Source organism: Eschrichtius robustus, chromosome 1 (assembly GCF_028021215.1).
Source record: "Eschrichtius robustus isolate mEscRob2 chromosome 1, mEscRob2.pri, whole genome shotgun sequence".
Classification (NCBI taxonomy): domain Eukaryota; kingdom Metazoa; phylum Chordata; class Mammalia; order Artiodactyla; family Eschrichtiidae; genus Eschrichtius; species Eschrichtius robustus.
Window position 1 is genome coordinate 88,861,763 of NC_090824.1, and position 19,071 is coordinate 88,880,833.

A 19,071-nucleotide genomic window follows, 5' to 3' on the forward strand; every position below is an offset into this window, starting at 1 on the left:
GGTGATGAGCAAGGACCACGTGGCTCCATGGCTCTCAGCCAGCAAGGAGGCCTGATTTTAGGGAAGAAATGGGGGTGTCTGCTTACCAGTATTTATGGAGACCAGAGTAAGACAGGCTGCAGGTCTGTTTTGAGAGGGAACAGGGACAGTAAGGAAGGCTACCTGAAGGAGTGAAGCACGAGACCAAAGGACCTCAGATGTCGATTTGCCTCTTCTTTCCCATAGAGTCAAAGGCTTTGGCCATCACCTCCAAGGCTCCGCCAGCCAAGGATGGAGCTCCAAGGAGATCTCTGAACTTGGAAGACTACAAAAAACGACGAGGGCTTATTTGAGCGCACCCAGCCTGCTGCTTCTGACCCTGCATGCCCCATCACGGTGTCCCACCTTTCCTCTTTTCCTTTGATTTGCCCTCACTGGGCTGGAGCAGCAGTAGAACTGGGAAGAGACTCCAAACTGCCAGTCACCTGTAATATACACCATGTGCTGTATAGACTTCCCTTGTCTGCACCGTCTCCCACCAACCCCCCAGGCCCCACCCAGTGTGAACCTGGGCTCTCTTGGGCTTTGTCCATGTCTTTAGATTTGTGTTTGCCTTTTCTTTTTTTTAAAAAAAACCAGCACAGTTCATTGGCCACTCTGCACGCATTCAGTGTTACCGTGGAGCTGGGATTCTTGCTGGAGCCCCTGGCGGTGATAGCAGCAGCACTGGGCAGCCTCCTCTATGGACTGCCTCGGACCCAACCATTGAACATTTGGCACCTGACCCTGTGGAGGGAGTGGGGACTGGGCACCTGCAGTCCTCCTTCCTCTCTCCTCATCTTTCTCTTCTTCCCATCTCTGCGGAAGAAGGGTTTTCAAAATCAATTTAGTTTCCAAAAAGTGTACATTTGTGGGGAGGGAGGGGGTTCTATTTGAGAGAGAGTGTGTATGTGTGTATGTGTCTGTAAGTGTGTGGATTTTTTTATCATTTTTTAAAAATGCAGTACTCTTTGTATCAGTCTGTCATGGGTCTATAGCTGTTTCAGATTTTTTTCAGCTGTACTTGAGCATCTGAAACTGCAAGAAAGAAACTCATTAAATGTGATTCTTCTTACTAAACAGGCCTGACTGCTGTAGCTGTGTAACTTCCCCTCCCCCACCTCCTCTTCCCCATCACCTCCCCACCTTGGAGAAATCTCCCCAGTTTGGCCCCTACCCTGTCGGCTGTGTCCTGGCAGGTGGGAGGGAAGCCCACAGCCAGGTACCAGGGAGGGCAGTGCAGGTGTCTTGCTCAGCCCATGTGTACAGCCCACAGCTTCCTGGCTGAATGTAGAGTGTGTCTATTCCCCACCCCATGCACTTGTCTCTTCCTAGTGATTCTGTTTTGCCATTTCAGCAAGAATAATATTTTGTTCTGTTTTTTAAGAGAAAGTATTCAACATGAATGTGGAGAGAACGAACACAAAGATTTAGGTTGCAAATGTTACAAGCATGTGCAGTTTTGTGTGTGTGTATACATATATATATGGTAAGCATATATATTCTTGTGCAGCTAGGGTGAAGCCAGCAAAGAAGTATGTATGTCTTTATGAAATGTTTGCGAAGAGATAAGCTGACTGCTTGATAATCATTCTCAGGTGTAAAGCTCCAAGTGTAAATAAAAGTGGCATTTAACAGATCTTTTCAGAACAAAGTACAGCTGACTATATAAAACAAGAACTAAGATAAAGGAACAGCTGAGAGCTGCTGATTCCCACAAGAGGGAGAGGCATCTCAAAGCCCTGCTTTGTATTTCGTCACCCCACTTTCTATAAGAAAGTGGGATGATGGGAAATCATGGAGTTAAGTTGTTTTTAAACATAAAAATGAACTTGGTAACTCTTCCGGGTTTAGTAGAGCCTCAGTGTTGCTTTAACTTAGTTTATACTTTTTTTATTTAAGAAAAAGAAAAAAGCAGCAATCGATGGTTTTTAAAAAAGAATTGTGTCTGTAAAATTGATAAATATGACTGTAACACAGCTATGTGGTGGCTGTGACACAGTTTGGTTGGGCAAAGGAGTGGTGATGGACTCATTAAAATCATATATACTTGAATAGTCCATTGACCGAAACTCTTTATAGACTATTGTGTAAACGTGGAATCACAGACTGTTAAACATTGCCTGGACTCCAGCAGAGTCCTGGAAGCTGCTGGGACCTCTCCTGCAGTGACAAACTTGGACTTTTTTTTCTTTCTGGTTTTAAAAGACATGAAATTATAGAATCCATATAATTTGCTGGAGTCATTCTGATCCAACATGTAGATCTGTATTTAGTATCATTTGGATTTGGAGAAGTGTCGGTTACATTATGGCTGTGTAATAAAATTTTTATTAAAACTATATCACACTGTAGCCATTTTGCCACTACCTCCCCACATGCAGCTAATGGAACTTTCATTCTGAGACACCAAAACACAGCAGGGAGCAAAGCCAACCAAAGAAGACCGAATGTTAACTTGTCACCTGAGTAGCCTACTTGGTGATTGGAGTCAAGACTGAGGACTTGTCTGCAGTCTCAGCTGAGGCAGGGCCTCTGACCTGAGATCTGGTCCAGGCATTGGCTTTATCCCACCAGCTGGGCTTCTTGGTGGTTCAGGGTATTTCTTGTGCTGGGGAATCGCAGCAGCAGCCCACTGCTCCACCCCGACCCCACATGTGGTCTCAGTATTGAAGGGTGCGGCACCTAAGTCTGCTTTCTACATTTTTCACTTCCTTCCAAGAAGCAAAAAGGCCAATATCCATATGCCTAGCTCATGATGTATAGGTCTGTTTGTCTTGCTTCTGGCAGGTGCAGGGAAAGTCTACTGCCTGCAACTTCCCTTTGAAAAAAATGCTTTTTTCTTTGTTTCTGTGAAGTCCTGACCTGTCACTCAAACTGTACAGATACTTGTAAATAAACTTTATGCCCTGTTTTAACAAGGGAATCAGATTTAGTCCAAGGACTGCATCCTGAGTGGCAACTCTCAAAAGTCATGCTTTAAAAGTCCAAGAGAGTCTCTCTTTGACTTGGTTTCTCTCCTTCCCCTACTCTTAGCCCTTCACCCCCAAAGTGAAAGTGGCTGTTGTCAAGCCACCTGGTTCCCCAGAAGCCTCTCTGAGACAGTAGTCGTCTAGAGCCAAGGCAACCTCCAACTGGCCTGGTTTACTTCCTACTTTGGAAGATATAATATCACCAAGCTTTAACAGAACTAGGTGGGCCCCTGATACACTGCCTAACACTAGTGAGAGTCTGGTCCTTCCAGCTTTCAGTTGGCTAAGCCACAATTCCTCTGTTAACCTGTTTTCAGCCTGTCATGAGTGTGAAGGGGGAGCCCAGTGGCTGTGAGTGTGGCTATGGTGGAAATACTGATACCCTTCCCTCACGGCCCAAGCTGGGGAGATCTGTAAGGCTCACCACCAACACTGCATGAGGCTGTGTCTCAAACCTTTCTGACCATGTGTTAGCTAGGAAGCAAGATCCTGGATCAACTCTCCTTTAGAGATGGGAAGGTGGAGGTGACAATCACAATGGTACAAGGCCAGTCCAAGCCTGCCTTTGGTGTTGGGAGAGGTGTGTCCCTGGGGCTCACCCAGCAACTGCGTCTCATGAGGTTTTCTTAAACTCCCTATCACTCCAGCCGCCTGATTTTTGTTTATTTGTTTATTTATTTATTTATTTAATTTATTTTTGGCTGCGTTGGGTCTTCATTGCGGTGCGCGGGCTTCTCATCGCGGTGCCTTCTCTTGTCGCAGAGCACGGGCTCTAGGCGTGAGGGCTTCAATGGTTGTGGCTCGCGGGCTCTAGAGCGCAGGCTCAGTAGTTGCGGCACACGGGCTTAGCTGCTCCGCGGCATGTGGGATCTTCCCGGACCAGGACTCGAACCCATGTCCCCTGCATTGGCAGGCAGATTCTTAACCACTGCACCAGCAGGGAAGTCCCCAGCCGCCTGATTTTTGGAAGAAGTGGGCTCCCTGGGAGCCTAGGGAGCAGGGATTCTGAGCAGAGGACAGCCTAGTCCAGTTATCTCCCAGGGTTCCCTGCTGTGAGGCAGCCACTTCTGTGACTGCCTCAGGTGGAGGGGTGTAAAGGCGAGAGGGGTGCAGGGTCCATCGACTTTTTCTGGAGTTGGGGGAGCGAAGGAGCCGACTTTCCTTGGGTGTCCTGGGTAGTGGTGTCCAGGAATGGGGAAGCCACGGACCTCCAGCTCAGATTTTTTTTGCGTGACTTCCCTGACCAAAGGGGCAGCTGAACTGCCTTGGGGAGGAGAGTGTCAGAGGGTTGGAGGGAACAGCAGCACTAAGGCGGGGGGGGGGGGGTGGCCAGAGGGGCAGCCTGCCTTTTCTGTAAATTTCCCCAGGCCAGCCCCACTGCCAGAGTTTCTTGGCCCTGAATAGGGGCTTAGCCAGTGGAGCACAGGCACGTCTAGGGCTTCCAGACTGTGCCCTGGGCCGGAGGGAGGGCCTAAAAGCCACAAGGCAAACGAGCTCAGTGAAGGGTTCATATCCCAGCTCCACCACTTAACTACCTAGGGCTGAGCTGGTTAACTCTTCTGAGCCCAAGTTCCCCATCTTTAATAAAGATCTGTCAGGAGCCTGTTAACGTGTTCCTTTCCTCAATAAGGGTTCGATAAATGCTGTTGTCAGTGAGAGTAGAGGCCACTGGGCCTCGCAGGAGAGACTGTTGGGGCAGAGTGGCAGGGGTTGGGATGCAAGGGGCAGTGTGGTGAAATAGGGGTGGGAAGTCACAGGAGAACAGCCCGAGTGCTGGCAGAGGGCATGACTCGGCCCAGAGACTCCCGGCAGCCTCCACCTTGGGGGTCAAGAAACTCAGTCTCCACATCGAGGTTCCAGTGGGTGCTGGGGCTGGCCTGGAGAACCGTCCAGAAAAAGACAGCTGCCTTTTGGTCCAAACTTGCTGCTGCTATTCTCTCCAGCCCCCAACACACTCCCTCTTTACTGATGGTCAGTCTGAAAGCATCCTCCCACTCCCGACCCTCAGTGGCTCTGAAGGCCTCCACCTCGCCACTGCCCCAGCGGGCTCAGAAAGATTGTGAGGCCTGATCTCCCCACCACCACGGAGAGTAATCAAAACATTAAAAACAGTACCAAACCTGAAAATAAGTGTAAAGAAGTCCAGCCAAGTTCTGATCTGTTTCATAATGACTGACTACCTTGATAACTGTCTTCAGAATATCACTTTTTTTCTCTCTCTCTCTTTTAGCTGTTGATGACCCTGCTTTGCTAAGTTCATGTGGCGACCACATCTTGCTCAGCCATAAACACATTCACCTCTCCTGGAATGCACTGATCTATCTCCACCGATTTTTCCCTGGAGAACTCCTCTTCACACTTCAGTGCTCAAAGATCACCTCCTCCAGGAAGCCTTCCCTGATTGCCCCTTCCCACTCGGGTTTGGGAACACCTAGGCTTCCCCTAGGGCGGCACCCACCACGCTGTACTGTTGTTATTTGTGAGTCTCCACCCCCATCCTGGAAGCTGCTAGTATCCTCCTCCGCCTGGCACTTAGTTAACGCCCAATAAGCGTGGTGGAGGGAAGGGGGGCGGGGCAAGCCGACGTCCCTCCCGAGCCTATGCGTTCTGGGGCTTCTGATGCCACCTCTCCCCTCCATCGTGTTCCCAGACCGCAGCGGAAGCGGGAATGAGACCCGGCGGTGCGGACGCCGCTTGCAGTAGAAGCCCAAGCTGTCCGTCCTATGGGTTCGACCCGAGGCCTCGAGAATAGCAGCTGTGGCAGATGGGAGCTATCCCCTCACCCGGGGCCGGTGTGTCACGGCCCCGACCAGCCAACAGCCTCGGCCTCCGTTCGCCCACTGGAGTCCCAGCGAGCTTGGAGTCCGGGTCCGAGCGCCGCGCGGGGCAGAGACCCCGCCGCCTGCACGTGCGCGCGCTCGCGGCTCTGTGTGTGGACCCCTGCCGGGCGCGCGTCCCAGCGGCTTCCCACAGTTGGGAGCAGCGGCCTCAGCTCGCAGGCGCGCTCCTGGCGCGTGGCGTGGGGCGCCCCTGCGGCCAGTGCTGAGGCGGAGTGGGCATCTGCTCCACGGACCCGGGGCGTGCGCGTAGCTTCCCGGTGGCTCCTGGTTCCACCCAGCCACCGGAGGCTTTGTGGGCTCGGTCTCCGCGCACCCGGGGTGGAGGTCACGCTGGCAGGCAGAGATCACAAATGGAATTAGGGGATGCGGCCATCCCCCGCGGTTACAAGACTCCAGAGGTGCCCTGGTAGGGACGTGGGGGACGGAGGACGACTGCATCCCGAACGTTCTTAGAGCAATCGCCTCGACACTGGGGGCCGCGTCCCGCGTCCCTGACCTCAGACGCTACCAATCCCCTCTGCCTCCACTTGGCCACTGGGAGAGATTCTGCGGGTTCTGAGTTTTAGAGAGAGGGAGGAGGGAGAACCACAGGAACACAGGCTCCTGGGAGGGATGGGAAACCTTGTTTCTGAAGTGTGTCAGGAGAGAAAATGTTCTTATTGAACATACACAGGCGTGGTGACACATTTTGTTCGTTTTAGAGGAGAGTGATTCAGATGGTGGCGGGTCAGTGAACGCTGCTAGATCCCAAGTCCTGCTAAACTGTCAGAAGACATTCCCAGGATATTACCACAAATTCTATCAATTATGGAGTCAGAGATTGCGTGGGGAGGAGGAGAAACCCGGAGGCAAGGAAAAGGGTCTTGGGTTGTCAAATGAAGACAGCTGTTCACTTTTCTTTCCAGGAGGAAAGAGACCTCCAGTTCTTCCCCATCTGCATGTTTTCATTGGGCCCTGGCTCTGGGAAGCCCTCCAGCACTCTCTCTACCGTGCCCTGGGCAGAGAAGGGCAACAGACTGACCAGGGTTGGGGAATGGTTTGCATGAAGCAGCTGAACGACCAAGGTCTCACTGAAAGTCCCTTGGAAACAGTAAATACAGCCATTTATCATCCTGGGAGCTGTTTTCTGTTGGGTCCTTTCTCCCTTCCTTCCATCAGAAGACAATGTAAAATGATGTACCACCACTCCTGGTAAGGAGCTACTCATTGCTGTATCCCTTTCACCTAGCCTGGTTCATAGCAGCTGCTCAGTGGAAGTTTGTTTGCTCTGTAAATGATGAATGAGTCACAGGTATTGTCACAGAATATTGGAATCCTGGGGTCAGAAAATCCCTTGGAGGACACTAAACTAAGCACCACAGAGCATGTCTGGGAGTTGTTGACTAGAATGAAACCCTGTACCACCTGGTCTAAAGGAGCATATGCCGCCCCTCTGCCTCCCTAATGCGCGCGCGCGCGCGCACACACACACACACACACACCCACACACACACACACACCATAGAGGCTCAGCTCTCTCTGGAGAGGCTTTCAAATCCCCTCAAAACAACAGGTGGGGAACTTCCCTGGTGGTCCAGTGGGTAAGACTCCACGCTCCCAATGCAGGGGGCCTGGGCTCGATCCCTGGTCAGGGAACTAGATACTGCATGCCGCAACTAAGAGTCCGCATGCCGTAACTAAGAAGCCCAAGCCCGCATGCTGCAACTAAAGACCCCACATGCTGCAACAAAGACACGGCACAGCCAAAATAAATAAATAAATAACTATTTAAAAAAAAAACCAACAAAAAACAGGTGGCCCATTCATCCTCTCTCTCCTAGGTGAGACGCCCTGCCTCGGGGTCTTGGGAAGCAGAAACTGGCATAGAGATGGTGAGTAGTGACCTTGCTCCTGCCCCTGGGGCCACTGGTGCTGCCCTGTGGGTTGCGTAGAGGAGGAACAAAGGTAAATGAGGCAGGCTAGGGAATAAAACCAGAAGCACCTCACCTCACACACCCCGTTCTTTAGGCGCCCCCTTCCCCAGCTTTTGTGCCCCAGGATTGTTACCCCCAGGAGGGATGTAGCCCTCATGCCTGATAAGTCCTGAAGGACATGGAGAGGGGTGAAGACTCAGACACCCCAGGATGCAGGCCTCTAGGGTTCAGGAGGATCCCTGAACTGAGAGGCCACAAGAAGAAGAAAGATCAGTTCTCTCCTCAGACACATAGCTGACCTTGCGGATAAGACACAGGGACTCCCATGGCCCATCTCAGATCAGCCACCTAATGACCATCAAAACCGTGAAACATTCTTCTTTGCCCTCATACCTCCATTTTTTGCAGCACACAAGAGGCCATTCCTCCACCTAGGTAGTAGTCAGCCTGATTTTTCCACCCCCCTCTACTCACATCCATCTACTCAGCTTCAAGGACTGGAAAAACTGGGGCACAAAAACAGGATTTCAGGATTTGAAAGGTCATTCCTGGCTCACCTAAGAGGACATGAGAACCCTTTGACCTTGTCCCACAGCTATATTGGGACCCCTAAACCCTGCCCCCTTATGCTTTCTGCCTGTGGTAGGTGGAGGCAGACTGCCTTCACTGGATAAGGAACTAGGGACTGAACTACAAGTTGTTAATTTAAGAAACTGAGCATAGCACAGGAATAGTTAGGACACACTCTGGCTTTTCCACCAACTAGCTGTGTGGCCTTGCACAAGTGCCTTAACCTCCTTGGTTGAGTCACTTAACCCCTTTGTTACTTCTGCTGTACTGTGAGGATGATAGAGGCATCTAAAAGTACTTCCCACTCTAAAATCTATGAAATTAACTCTCATTTCAATATGCAGTTCCCAGGTTTGCCCTTATCTTCCCAGTGAGGAACACCTGGGCAGGTGTGGCAAAGACCTCTTCTTTGGTTGCTGGCCTTGGACAAGGGCCTAATACAAGAAGAAAAAGGAATTGCCCTGAGTTTTCTTGTGGCGGCCAGATTGACACCAGCTCCCAGCCTGCTCATGCCTCCAACATTGCCCATCCATTGACTGGCACACAGGTGTGGAGTACATGTGCCCTCCTCTTGCTTCTCTTCCCACCTTTCCAGTTCTGACAGGTCCTTGCTGACTCTCTCCACCCTGGATTTGCCCCCAGTCTCCTCTCTGAGGGCAGTACCTTCCCAGCTCCCACCATTAAGCAGGGTAGCTCTGAAGGAGGGAGAGAAGTGAGAGCAAGAGACATGGGTGTTTCTGGGCCTTCAAGCCCTTGAGTACACCCCTCACCCAAACACCCAGGCTCCTGCCGACCTCTGTGTCCCAGAGAAATAGCCATGTGTCTTCCCAGGTTCTCCACAGAGGACTTAAGTATTCAGACTCCTGTATTTCCTTCTTTCTCTCACTCCTTCATTCCTTCAGTTTCTCCTCCTTCCTCCCCCTCCCACTCTTTCCTCCACACTTTTACCTTCTTCATCAATTCCCCCCCAGGGATCTTCTCCTTTCTTCTTTGCTGAAGGCTCCCACTGTTTCTCTGAACCCTCCTTTTCTCTCCTCCTGGGCCATCCTTGAATTCTGGCTGAAGGGAGATAACGAAAGGAAAGCTCCTCCTTTTGGCCTTCATCAGCTCAGAGGCCATCCTTCTGAGGGCAGTCTCCCCAGAAGTCCCCCAATAATCCCTAGGCACCAGGCACCTGATGAGGGATTCTCACTCATGGCATTTGGGGGAAAACAGGACATGCTGTGAAATGCTGACTTCTACTCAAAGCAGCCTTTGCAGCTCAGCTGACAGCTAACACGCGAAGTGACCAAAGACCCGCCACTATGATGCCACTGCTGAGAACGTTGCAGTGTATGAGATCCTTCACCACCATTAGCACCCTCTTCCCAGTTTCACAGCCACGACTCAGGTGAGGTCAGGTGAGGTTTTCCTACATTTACAAGTAAGAAAATGGAACTTAGAAAGGGGAAGAGACTGCCTAAAATCACATCTGGGGTGTGGTGAACCTGAGGCTGGCTCTTTCTACCACTCACACTAAAATTATTCTAACGTTTTAGAGATATTGCATCTTTCATTTTATTCTCACATCAGTCCTGTGAGGTGAACAGCAACCCTGCCAAGGAGAATCAGCAGTTCGAAGGAGGTGAAATGACTTGCTTACAGCCCCACAGCAGAGTCCAAGCCCTGAACTCCAAAAGGCAAGGAGGAAGAAGGGCTCAGCCCTCGCCAGCCAGCAGCCAAGGATGCTGCCCAGGTCTCCGCCAGGAAAACCTGGAGAGATCCGGGTCCCGCCCCCTGACCTTGTACTCTGCCAGCCGGGAAGTGGGGAGCTGGAGGGGTAGCGAGGGGGAGAAGCCTCAGCTCGTTCCCAAGACAGAGTCCCCACTTGGGCACATGCCCTGGGGTGAGGCTTCTTTGGGAAGCCGAAGGCCTTGAACTCTGTGCCGAAGGGGCCCCGGGCGGAGAAAAGCCCTGGAGACCGGGAAGCCTTAGCCCAGGATGGGTGGAACGCGGAAAGGAGCCCGAGGGACTGGGTGCGAGAGCAAGAGCTGGATCAGCTCCTCCCCTGCGGGGTCGGGGCCCTTGGAGTTGCCAGGAGGAATCTCCCGGGGAGGCGGCACTGCGTGGGGCGGAGCAGCCCCTCCGGTCTTCTCGAGAGTGGGCACTGAGAGGCCGCGAGGGCCAGACCCGGGTTTTGTGTGTTTCCAGGAGGTCTGGGCTTCCCGGCCACCCGGAGGAGCAACAGGGAGCCTTCCCGTCCGGGCAGGAGCCCAAGGAGGCCCGCGCTTTCTCTGAAAGTGAAAGGAGTGGGCGGGGGGCGCGGCCGAGGCGGGGCCCAGGCGAGCGGCCGCGCAGGCTCCGCCTCGGGGCAGTCTCAAGCCTGGGGCGCCGAGCGGCTCCAGTACCCGCCGCGCCGCGGGCTGGTGGGCTCCCCGGCGGCTCTGTTGCTGGGAAATGACCCTGCCCGGGGGCCCGACGGGCATGGCGCGACCGGGAGGCGCGGGGCCCTGCAGCCCCGGGCTGGAGCGGGCCCCGCGCCGGAGTGTCGGGGAACTGCGCCTGCTTTTCGAGGCGCGCTGTGCCGCGGTCGCTGCCGCCGCCGCCGCAGGGGAGCCCCGGGCCCGCGGGGCCAAGCGGCGGGGGGGACAGATCCCCAACGGGCTTCCGCGGGCTCCCCCTGCCCCGGTGATCCCGCAGCTGACTGTGACGGCCGAGGAGCCGGACGTGCCCCCGACCAGCCCCGGGCCGCCCAAGCCGGAGGGTGGCTGGCTCCCGGCCGTGGGCTCGTCGCACCTGCAGCAGCCGCGCCGCCTCTCCACCTCGTCGCTCTCCTCCACTGGCTCCTCGTCGCTGCCCGAGGACTCGGAGGACGATCTTCTGAGCGACAGCGAGAGCCGGAGCCGCGGCAACGTGCAGCTGGAAACGAGCGAGGACGTGGGTCAGGTACTGGCCGCGGGGGCGGGGCCAGCGCGGGGCGCGGGGGCTGCGCGCGGGGACCTGCTTTGAGCTCTCTGCGGACCGACTCCTGCCCTAAGCTCCCTCCCCGGCGGGTGCTATTCTCACTCTTTAGGAGGGCATTTGGGTCTAAGGGAGGCGCCGGGCCGACCCCTCACCTTTACAGTGGTCACCCCGGTTCCACAGGCGAGTCGCGGCCCGGGCCCTGGGGCGTCTAAGAGAGTAAGGAGGAGTCTGCGACCGGCCACGGGGAGCGGGGAGGGGGCGGGGGGGGCAGCGTGACTTGCTGGCTGAGAGATGGTTGGAGGGATCGGAGGGGCTTAGCGTTGCCCCACGAACTCTCGGAGAGTGGGGTCAACGAGTCTCCCTCTCTGCCTCCCCCTCTCCCGCGCCGCGGCCCCACCCCCGCCGTTGCCACGGTTTCCCTCTCCTGAGTGGGAGTGGAGCCGCGCTCCAGGCTCTGCTCGCTAGCCGCCGCCGTCTGCTCCCGGCGCCCGCACCAGGCGTGGACGCAGGGAAGGGAGGGGCGCGGGACTGGGAGCTCTGGCAGGGGGCGGAACGCAGCCCTCCTCCGCTTTACTTCTCCTAATTCTGGCCCGGGAGAAGGTAAACTGAGGCCGAAAGGGTGGAACCAGCCTGCTGATCTCCGCCTCTGGTAACCTGGATGTTCCGGGGCCAGGTTTGACCCTCGGATAACCCAGGCTAGGGTGCGGTGAAGTCATTCCCGGTGCCTGCCCCTCCCGCTTGTGCCGCGCCCAGGATAGCCTTCTTGTCCCCCTGGTTTTAACCAAGGCCAAATACTTCAAATAACTATCCGCGGTCAACGCGAAGGAGTTGCTCTAGATCCACGTTATGCAAGTGTCCCTGGAGTGGAGGGAGAGGCGAAGGGCGCCCCGCAGGCTCTGGTGGCTCGGGGCCTGCCCAGAAGGGCGGTGAGAGCGGCTGACGCGCGCCGGGGTTGCCGGGGCCTGCTGAACCTGGGCTCCCCCCGCGCTCGGATTGGACGAGGCGGGGGAGTCACTGTAATGACTTGGCGTGGCTCCGTGACTCAGTTACCCCTGAGACTTACATTACCCAGAGGGCGGCGTGGTTTGTGACACAAGAGGAAGAAGGGAAGATTCTCATAGAGCAGGAACACACTCCGCCACCAGGTGTAGGGTGCGGGGAGTCCCTCTCTCCTCCCCCGGCGTAAGGGTACGCCTGATCCCCGATCATTCCTGGTGCAGCCCTGGCGCCTGAAAGGAGGCGGGTGCCGCCCAGTGGTTTCTAAGGCGGTGATGTGGGGCAGTGAGAGGACTCCTCCCTCCCCACCTCTGAAAACCCGGAGCAGTAGCTGTGGGCCCACCGCTCCCCCGCTCAAATCTCTGACAGCTGAGAGGCGGGCGCTGGAGGAAGGGAGCCACGAGGGAAGCCCCCAGCTTCGCTCTTCCTCGCAAAGGCGGAGGAGGTCCCGCGGCCCAGGACCGTGCACAACGTAGACAGGCCAGCCTGGGTCAAGACTCCGGGGACCAGTCTCAGCTATGCCTGGGCGTCTTCGGCCGGCCTCTCCCACTCTGGGCCTCGCTGTCACCCGGCGCGGCAGGACCTGGAGCAGATGGCCGTTGAGGGCCCTTCCAGCTCCAAGGCGGCGAGTCCCAGGCCTTCCCAACCCCCAGCACGCCGGGGCCTCCCCGAAGGCAAACAGCCGAGGCAGCGGCAGATAAGCCAGGGGCTGTTGACAGAGGCCGCCTGCGTCTGCGTGGAGGGCCGGGCTCGGACTTTGCCTCGCGGCCAGGCCGGGAGCGGCACAGTGCGCCCGCCCAGGCTGCCTTTAGGGCTTCCCCGGGTAGGAAGCAGAGCCCATCGGCTGGCTGACCGTGAAGGATGCACCTGGGAGAAGGGTGCTGAGGCAGTGCTCGGCAGCTCCCAGCTCGCCAGCCCCTTACAACTCAGGCCTGGGTGGACAACGGGAAGAGAGGGTAGCCTCTGCCCGGCTTGTACATCCTTCACTTCTCTTCCTAGGAGCCACGCACAGTCTTCCCAGAGCCTGGAGCTGGGCTCCCCGCAAGGTAGTTGGGACTGGGCAGCCTGCCTCCCTCCTGGGTCCTTTCCTACGGTAGAGGGAAGAGTCATGGGCAGGGAAAACCATACAGGCCAGGAGAGGAGTTGGGGCCCTATCCCCAAGGGTGGCTGGCATGACTGTATTCTTAGGCCTTGTCTGCCTCTTAAAACAATTTTGGGGTGTTGCTCTAGCAGAAGAGAGGGTGTTTGACTCTTGTTCGTTTGGTTCTCTTCTCTCAGTGCTCCAGGATGGGTAAGGAGACCTGGATTCGATCCTGTCCTGGACCCAGAACTCCCACACTTCACTTATCACTAATTATAGAGCAGAATTTAGGTTAACAGGCTTCCTTTTTAAAAAGCAAATACCCCTGGGAGGGTGAAGTCATGGGTCACTTATACCTTAGTGCAAATCATCTTATAAATTTAAACGGATTGTTCTCATCACCACCGCCACCAGGAGTGCTTATGTGATAGAGTATTGGGAACATGGCGAGGGGGTTGGGTGGTAGAGAGCTTTAGCCAGAGTCTGGATGGCTGGAGGTAGGGAGTAGAAGTCAGGAAGGATGGGGATGAATACCAAAGACGAAGCAAAGGATCTGTTCTGGCAGAAGATACACTGAATATCTGGTGTGATATGAGAAGGAGGCGTCCTCAGGGCTTCCAAATAGAGCTCAGACAAAGGAGGGTCTGAGGCTAGTATCCAGCTAAGCCCTGCCCAGAGAGAGATGCTCCCTGTCCAGCTCCATGAGTGAGGAATTATCAGAGGGTCCTCCTGTGACTTCATCAAAGACTCTTTCACATGGTCAGCTCTCCTGAGCTTTTTGTCCCAAGATGTCTGGGTAGCCTCTTGCTGTGAGTGGCTTTCCCAGACTTCTGTGGTGGAATAGACTGTGCCAAGAGGATGGAGTTTTAGCCCTCTTTTCAGCTAGATTTCACTCTGTAACACAATAAATCTGCTTTCTGATATTCATACAATAAAAGCCTTACCTGCTCAAAAATATATTCCCTGCTGTTGTTCGTCTGCCCAAATCCCCGCCCACCCACCAAAGACCGATTCTCCAAGAACCTTTTTGGATACGTGCATCTTTATATGCATTATGTTCCCTGGGGGAGGTAGCTCCCTAAGATGGAAGACGACAGAGTTCCATGATACTTGCATCAACTCCTTCCATGTTTGACCATATGCATTACTGGCAGAAGAACTAAATCCTGTCATTACCAACCAACCTCAAGAGGTGGCTGAGAGGGCTGAGATGGCATTACGGGTGTGAAAGCCCTTTGTAACCCACATGGCTGGAACCAGCCTTAGTCTCTGCTGCTCTTGGCTGATAATGATCCTCACAAAACTGGGGTGGGGAGAGTGGAGAGATGACCCCATGTTACCTCAGCTTTGGAGCAAGTCAGTGCTATGTTATCACACATCAATCAAGTGTCAGTAGCCCAGGACTGCAGCTGCTAAATCCTCTTCTACCAGGCACACCTTCCACCTTCCAGCCTCACTCACTGCTCCCACATGATCCCAGAAGAAAGGATGATGCCGTTCTCCCATCTCACCTAACCCAAGGCTGGTTCCGTCTTCTACTGTGGTGGCTACAGAACTAGATGTACCCTCTGATGAAGTCCATTCTGGTCCCAAGTTCTGCCAGTAAGTCCCTAAAGCTGCCCGAAGCCCCACCATTAAACCCGTCCCTTTGGATGAAGCAAAAGTGTCCAGCCAACAGAGAGGGGTCCGCAGACAGATCTCAGTGTTTCCTCAGTGATTAAAACATACCACCTTGTGGCTGTAAATTCCTGCCTCTTGTACAAAACTCTTTCTCCTGCAGGGTCCCCTTTGACCCCTAAAGGGAGTCTGGGTGGTAGCATGGATTTTGGAACCTGCTGGGGCAATTGATGCATGAGGAGGGGGTTGAACTGGAGCTTAAGGCAGAGACTGGGGGCTGGGAGCAGGGATGGAGGGGATGTTAACTCTCTGAACTTTGATTGCCTTCTGTAAAACGGCAATAATTACCACCTCATGCACTTGCTGTGCATGTGCAGCAGCATAATGAATCTCAAACTGAGTGTGGGGGAAGAGGGTATCGGATGGTGCCACTCAATACACACAGCACATACATCTTCCTGGAATTTTATTTGAGGATTCGGAGGTGGGAGAGTTTTATAATAAAACTTGGATTTATTATGCAGCATAATGCAAACCTTGTATGTATTAAAGAGTAAAAAAGGGAGTTTTGAAAGAGATGTCATGCTTCTAGTGGGCTGCTTCTGGCTACACCCCCAGATCCCTGGGGACTGGACAAGTGATCACACCCTAGTGTGCCATGTAGGGACTAAAGTAGGAAAACAGGAGCAACGCTGTCTGATGGAGATGAGAAGTGCCTGGCATGCAGTAGGCGGTCAGTAAATGGTGGCTCGTGTTATGGCAACAGCTAGGTCCAGAGGAAACAGGCTCACACAGATGAAACTCTCTCTTGGGTTCACTCAGCTAGAAAGTGACAGAGCCAGGACTGGAACCAACTCCAGACTCCCCATCCAGTGCTCTGTCACTAACTTCCATCTCCTCCCCATGGAAAGGGGTTTTATGGTCATCAGCCTCCCCTGCTTAGGCCAGCATGCCAGTTCTCCCTCTCCCTGTTAGAACACCCTCTGGTCAGGGAAGCTGGATTCCTGGGTTCCACCCTTGTGGAGGCACACATGTGTAACTCCTCTAAAAGGCAGGCACCCTGGGAGGAGGCAGCAGACACACTGTTTGGATGAGCAAACCTCTGCACTTCAGTGGGTAGACACAGGACTGATGAGTTTGGGGTGGGAGGAGGAAAGGTCCAGAGTATGAGATACTCTCAGGACTGGGTGAAGTCTAGACACAATGGTCAAGAGGCAAAAGGTACACCAAAATCTACATTTCCCTCCCAATTTCATCTAAGATGACAGACCCTCAGCTCTTTATTCCATTTTCAAAGCCCAGGTTTCTGGCTCCAGATCAGGACTAAGGGTGCCCTGGGCCTTGTCAACTGGCTAGGAGTGAGATGCATCCAGGGATAGCAAGAGGGCCTTGGGGAGCCCCAAGCCACTCTTTCTCCAGGCCCTACCAGGCTGGCCTCCCTGCCCTGGGCCTATGTAATGGTTTGTTTCCATGTTTGTCTTTCTCCTTAAATGAGAGGAACCAATGGTCCCAAGTAAATGAAACAATAATCCAGATTTGTCCAGCTACTGCTTCATGCCAAGGAATGGGTTGGGGGTGGGGGCATCTGTCACACTCAAGCCTCATTTACTACTCACAACAACCCAGCGAGAGTGGTTATTTCCCCATTTTACAGATGAAGAAACTGAGCTCAGAGGCTTCTCAGGCCCCAGAATATCCGGAGGCATTGGTAGAAATGCAAATTTTTGGTCCCACCCCAGACTGCTCAGAATTTCCCTGTGGTAGACCTGAAAATCTGCATTTTTTAAACAAGAGTGACCATCATGTGATTCTCATGCTCACAAAAGTCCTAAAACCTCGACAGAGCAGTTTAGTAACCTGTGCATGCAGCTTTGGAGCAGCAGAACTGGGGTGCAAACGTGAGCTTTCTGACGCCGAGCCCAGGGCTCTTTTCAGCACACTGAAGAGCTGGATGTCTGTCGCCTCCATGTGCTTGTCTCAGGGTCCGCCACACGGGCTCACAATAAACTTTCCCTGAGCGAATGAATGATTGACTCATCAGGCCCTAGCTGCTTATTGTAAGGTTGGGCGGGGCGACACCATGTTCCAGAGGAAAGAGGGCTTATGCAGACGCTAACTTACAGACCGGGACCGTGTCGCTTTCAGAAAAGCCACTGGCAGAAGATCCGGACCATGGTGAATCTGCCCGTCATGAGCCCTTTCAAGAAGCGCTACTCCTGGGTGCAGCTGGCGGGGCACACGGGTGAGCACGGGGCAGGCGCGGGGGAGGTGGGCGGAGGCGGGGAGGAAGGGACTAGGCAGCACTAACTAGCGCCTGCCCGCAGGGAGTTTCAAGGCGGCGGGCACCAGCGGGCTGATTCTGAAGCGTAGCTCAGAGCCCGAGCGCTACTGCCTGGCACGTCTCATGGCGGACGCGCTGCGCGGCTGCGTGCCCGCCTTCCACGGTGTGGTGGAGCGCGATGGCGAGAGCTACCTGCAGTTGCAGGACCTGCTCGACGGCTTCGATGGGCCCTGCGTACTTGACTGCAAGATGGGCGTCAGGTACGCGTGCCCTACCGGGCAGGTGGGAACCTGTAAAGGGCCCGGGGCGGGGACGAGCGCTCTACGCGTGCCCAAGGCCGTGCTTTACAGGGTCCGGGTGTGCGCCCGCTCAAGCCCCGCCGCTGCCTGCGCCTCCGTAGGACTTACCTGGAAGAGGAGCTGACCAAAGCCCGCGAGCGGCCCAAGCTGCGGAAGGACATGTACAAGAAGATGCTGGCCGTAGACCCTGCGGCACCCACCGAGGAGGAGCACGCGCAGCGCGCGGTCACTAAGCCGCGCTACATGCAGTGGCGAGAAGGCATCAGCTCCAGTACCACGCTCGGCTTCCGCATCGAGGGCATTAAGGTGAGCCACGCCCGCTTCGCTTTGCACCTCCCGGGCCCTTCCCCCACCCCACCACCCCCCGGCCCCACTCTGCGGTGTCTGTCCTCCATGTTGACCTCCCACCCCGACAGTCCCCGGAAAAGGCAACCTCTGGCGGCAGTCTCGCTGTCCCTGGCATTCAACGTCCCGGGAGGTACCGCTGCTCTGGCCTGATCCTCTCCTCTCGGGCGGGCACGGGGCCCCTGACAATTTCTGGCCACCTCTTACAGAAAGCCGACGGCTCCTGCAGCACAGACTTCAAGACCACGCGAAGCCGGGAGCAGGTGATTCGCGTCTTCGAGGAGTTTGTGCAAGGGGATGCCGAAGTGCTGGTGAGCGCGGGATCCCAGAACCCTGAGGTGTTGGGGAGCCTGATACCTAGGGGTGTCCCCAGGTCAGGTCAATTTATGTAGCACCCTACCCTATGTGACCCCCATCATAGCATTTATCGCATTGTGTTGTAATTGCTTTACATTCCTTCCCTTCTGGGCTGCGCGCCACGTGGGGGCCTGTGCCTTCCTCACCACGGTATTTGCCAAGCCAAGCATGCATCATGGCGCTCCTCATATTCGCAGAGTTTCCACTGGTATTTAGTTAATTTGTTCTCCTCTCCTACTCTACCCTCTCCAGAGGAGGTATCTGAACCGTCTGCAGCAGATCCGGGACACACTGGAGGTCTCTGAGTTCTTTAGGAAGCACGAGGTAAGAGGGGTGGGCTCAGGTACCGTGTCTGTGGTCTGTGAGGGAATAGGGTTGGAGGGCTTCTCCGGATTAGAGCTGTAGCCTGACGGTGTGGGACTCGGCAGGTGATCGGCAGCTCGCTCCTCTTCGTGCATGATCACTGCCACCGCGCCGGCGTATGGCTCATCGACTTCGGCAAGACCACGCCCCTCCCCGACGGCCAGACCCTGGACCACCGGCGGCCCTGGGAGGAGGGCAACCGAGAGGACGGCTACTTGCTGGGGCTGGACAATCTCATTGGCATCCTTGCCAGCCTGGCTGAGAGATGAGGCTGGGCCCCTGTCTCCGCGGACCGGAGGGTCTGACAGAAGGACCTGCGCCTGCATCCCCGCCATGCATGCAGGCAGAGACTGAAACCCCGCGGTGCGGGGCGGTTCATACGGTCCTATAGGGCCAGGTGCCGACCACTACGGGACACACTGCACGCGCAGGGCCTGGCCCCCATAAAAGCCCCAGTGTTCCCAGAGCCGATGACA

The 19,071-nt window shown here is 55.0% G+C and overlaps 2 protein-coding genes across 2 annotated transcripts in view; both read left to right on the forward strand.

Moving 5' to 3' along the window:
* The window catches only part of RTF1 (RTF1 homolog, Paf1/RNA polymerase II complex component), a 45,197-nt gene extending 42,837 nt beyond the window's left edge, over positions 1 to 2,360 (forward strand). Inside the window, exon 18 of the mRNA XM_068549657.1 lies at positions 226 to 2,360. Within this exon, the coding sequence (XP_068405758.1) occupies positions 226 to 332 (107 nt within the window). The 3' untranslated portion in view covers positions 333 to 2,360. The remainder of the gene's footprint in view (positions 1 to 225) is intronic.
* Positions 2,361 to 10,749: 8,389 nt separating this feature from the next.
* ITPKA (inositol-trisphosphate 3-kinase A) lies at positions 10,750 to 18,932 on the forward strand. The gene is made up of 7 exons (XM_068535646.1): positions 10,750 to 11,238; positions 17,096 to 17,192; positions 17,275 to 17,491; positions 17,632 to 17,836; positions 18,085 to 18,186; positions 18,485 to 18,556; positions 18,661 to 18,932. Exons 1-7 carry the CDS (start codon positions 10,750 to 10,752, stop codon positions 18,862 to 18,864), a joined length of 1,386 nt encoding a protein of 461 aa, XP_068391747.1. The 3' UTR covers positions 18,865 to 18,932.
* Positions 18,933 to 19,071: the final 139 nt, after the last annotated feature.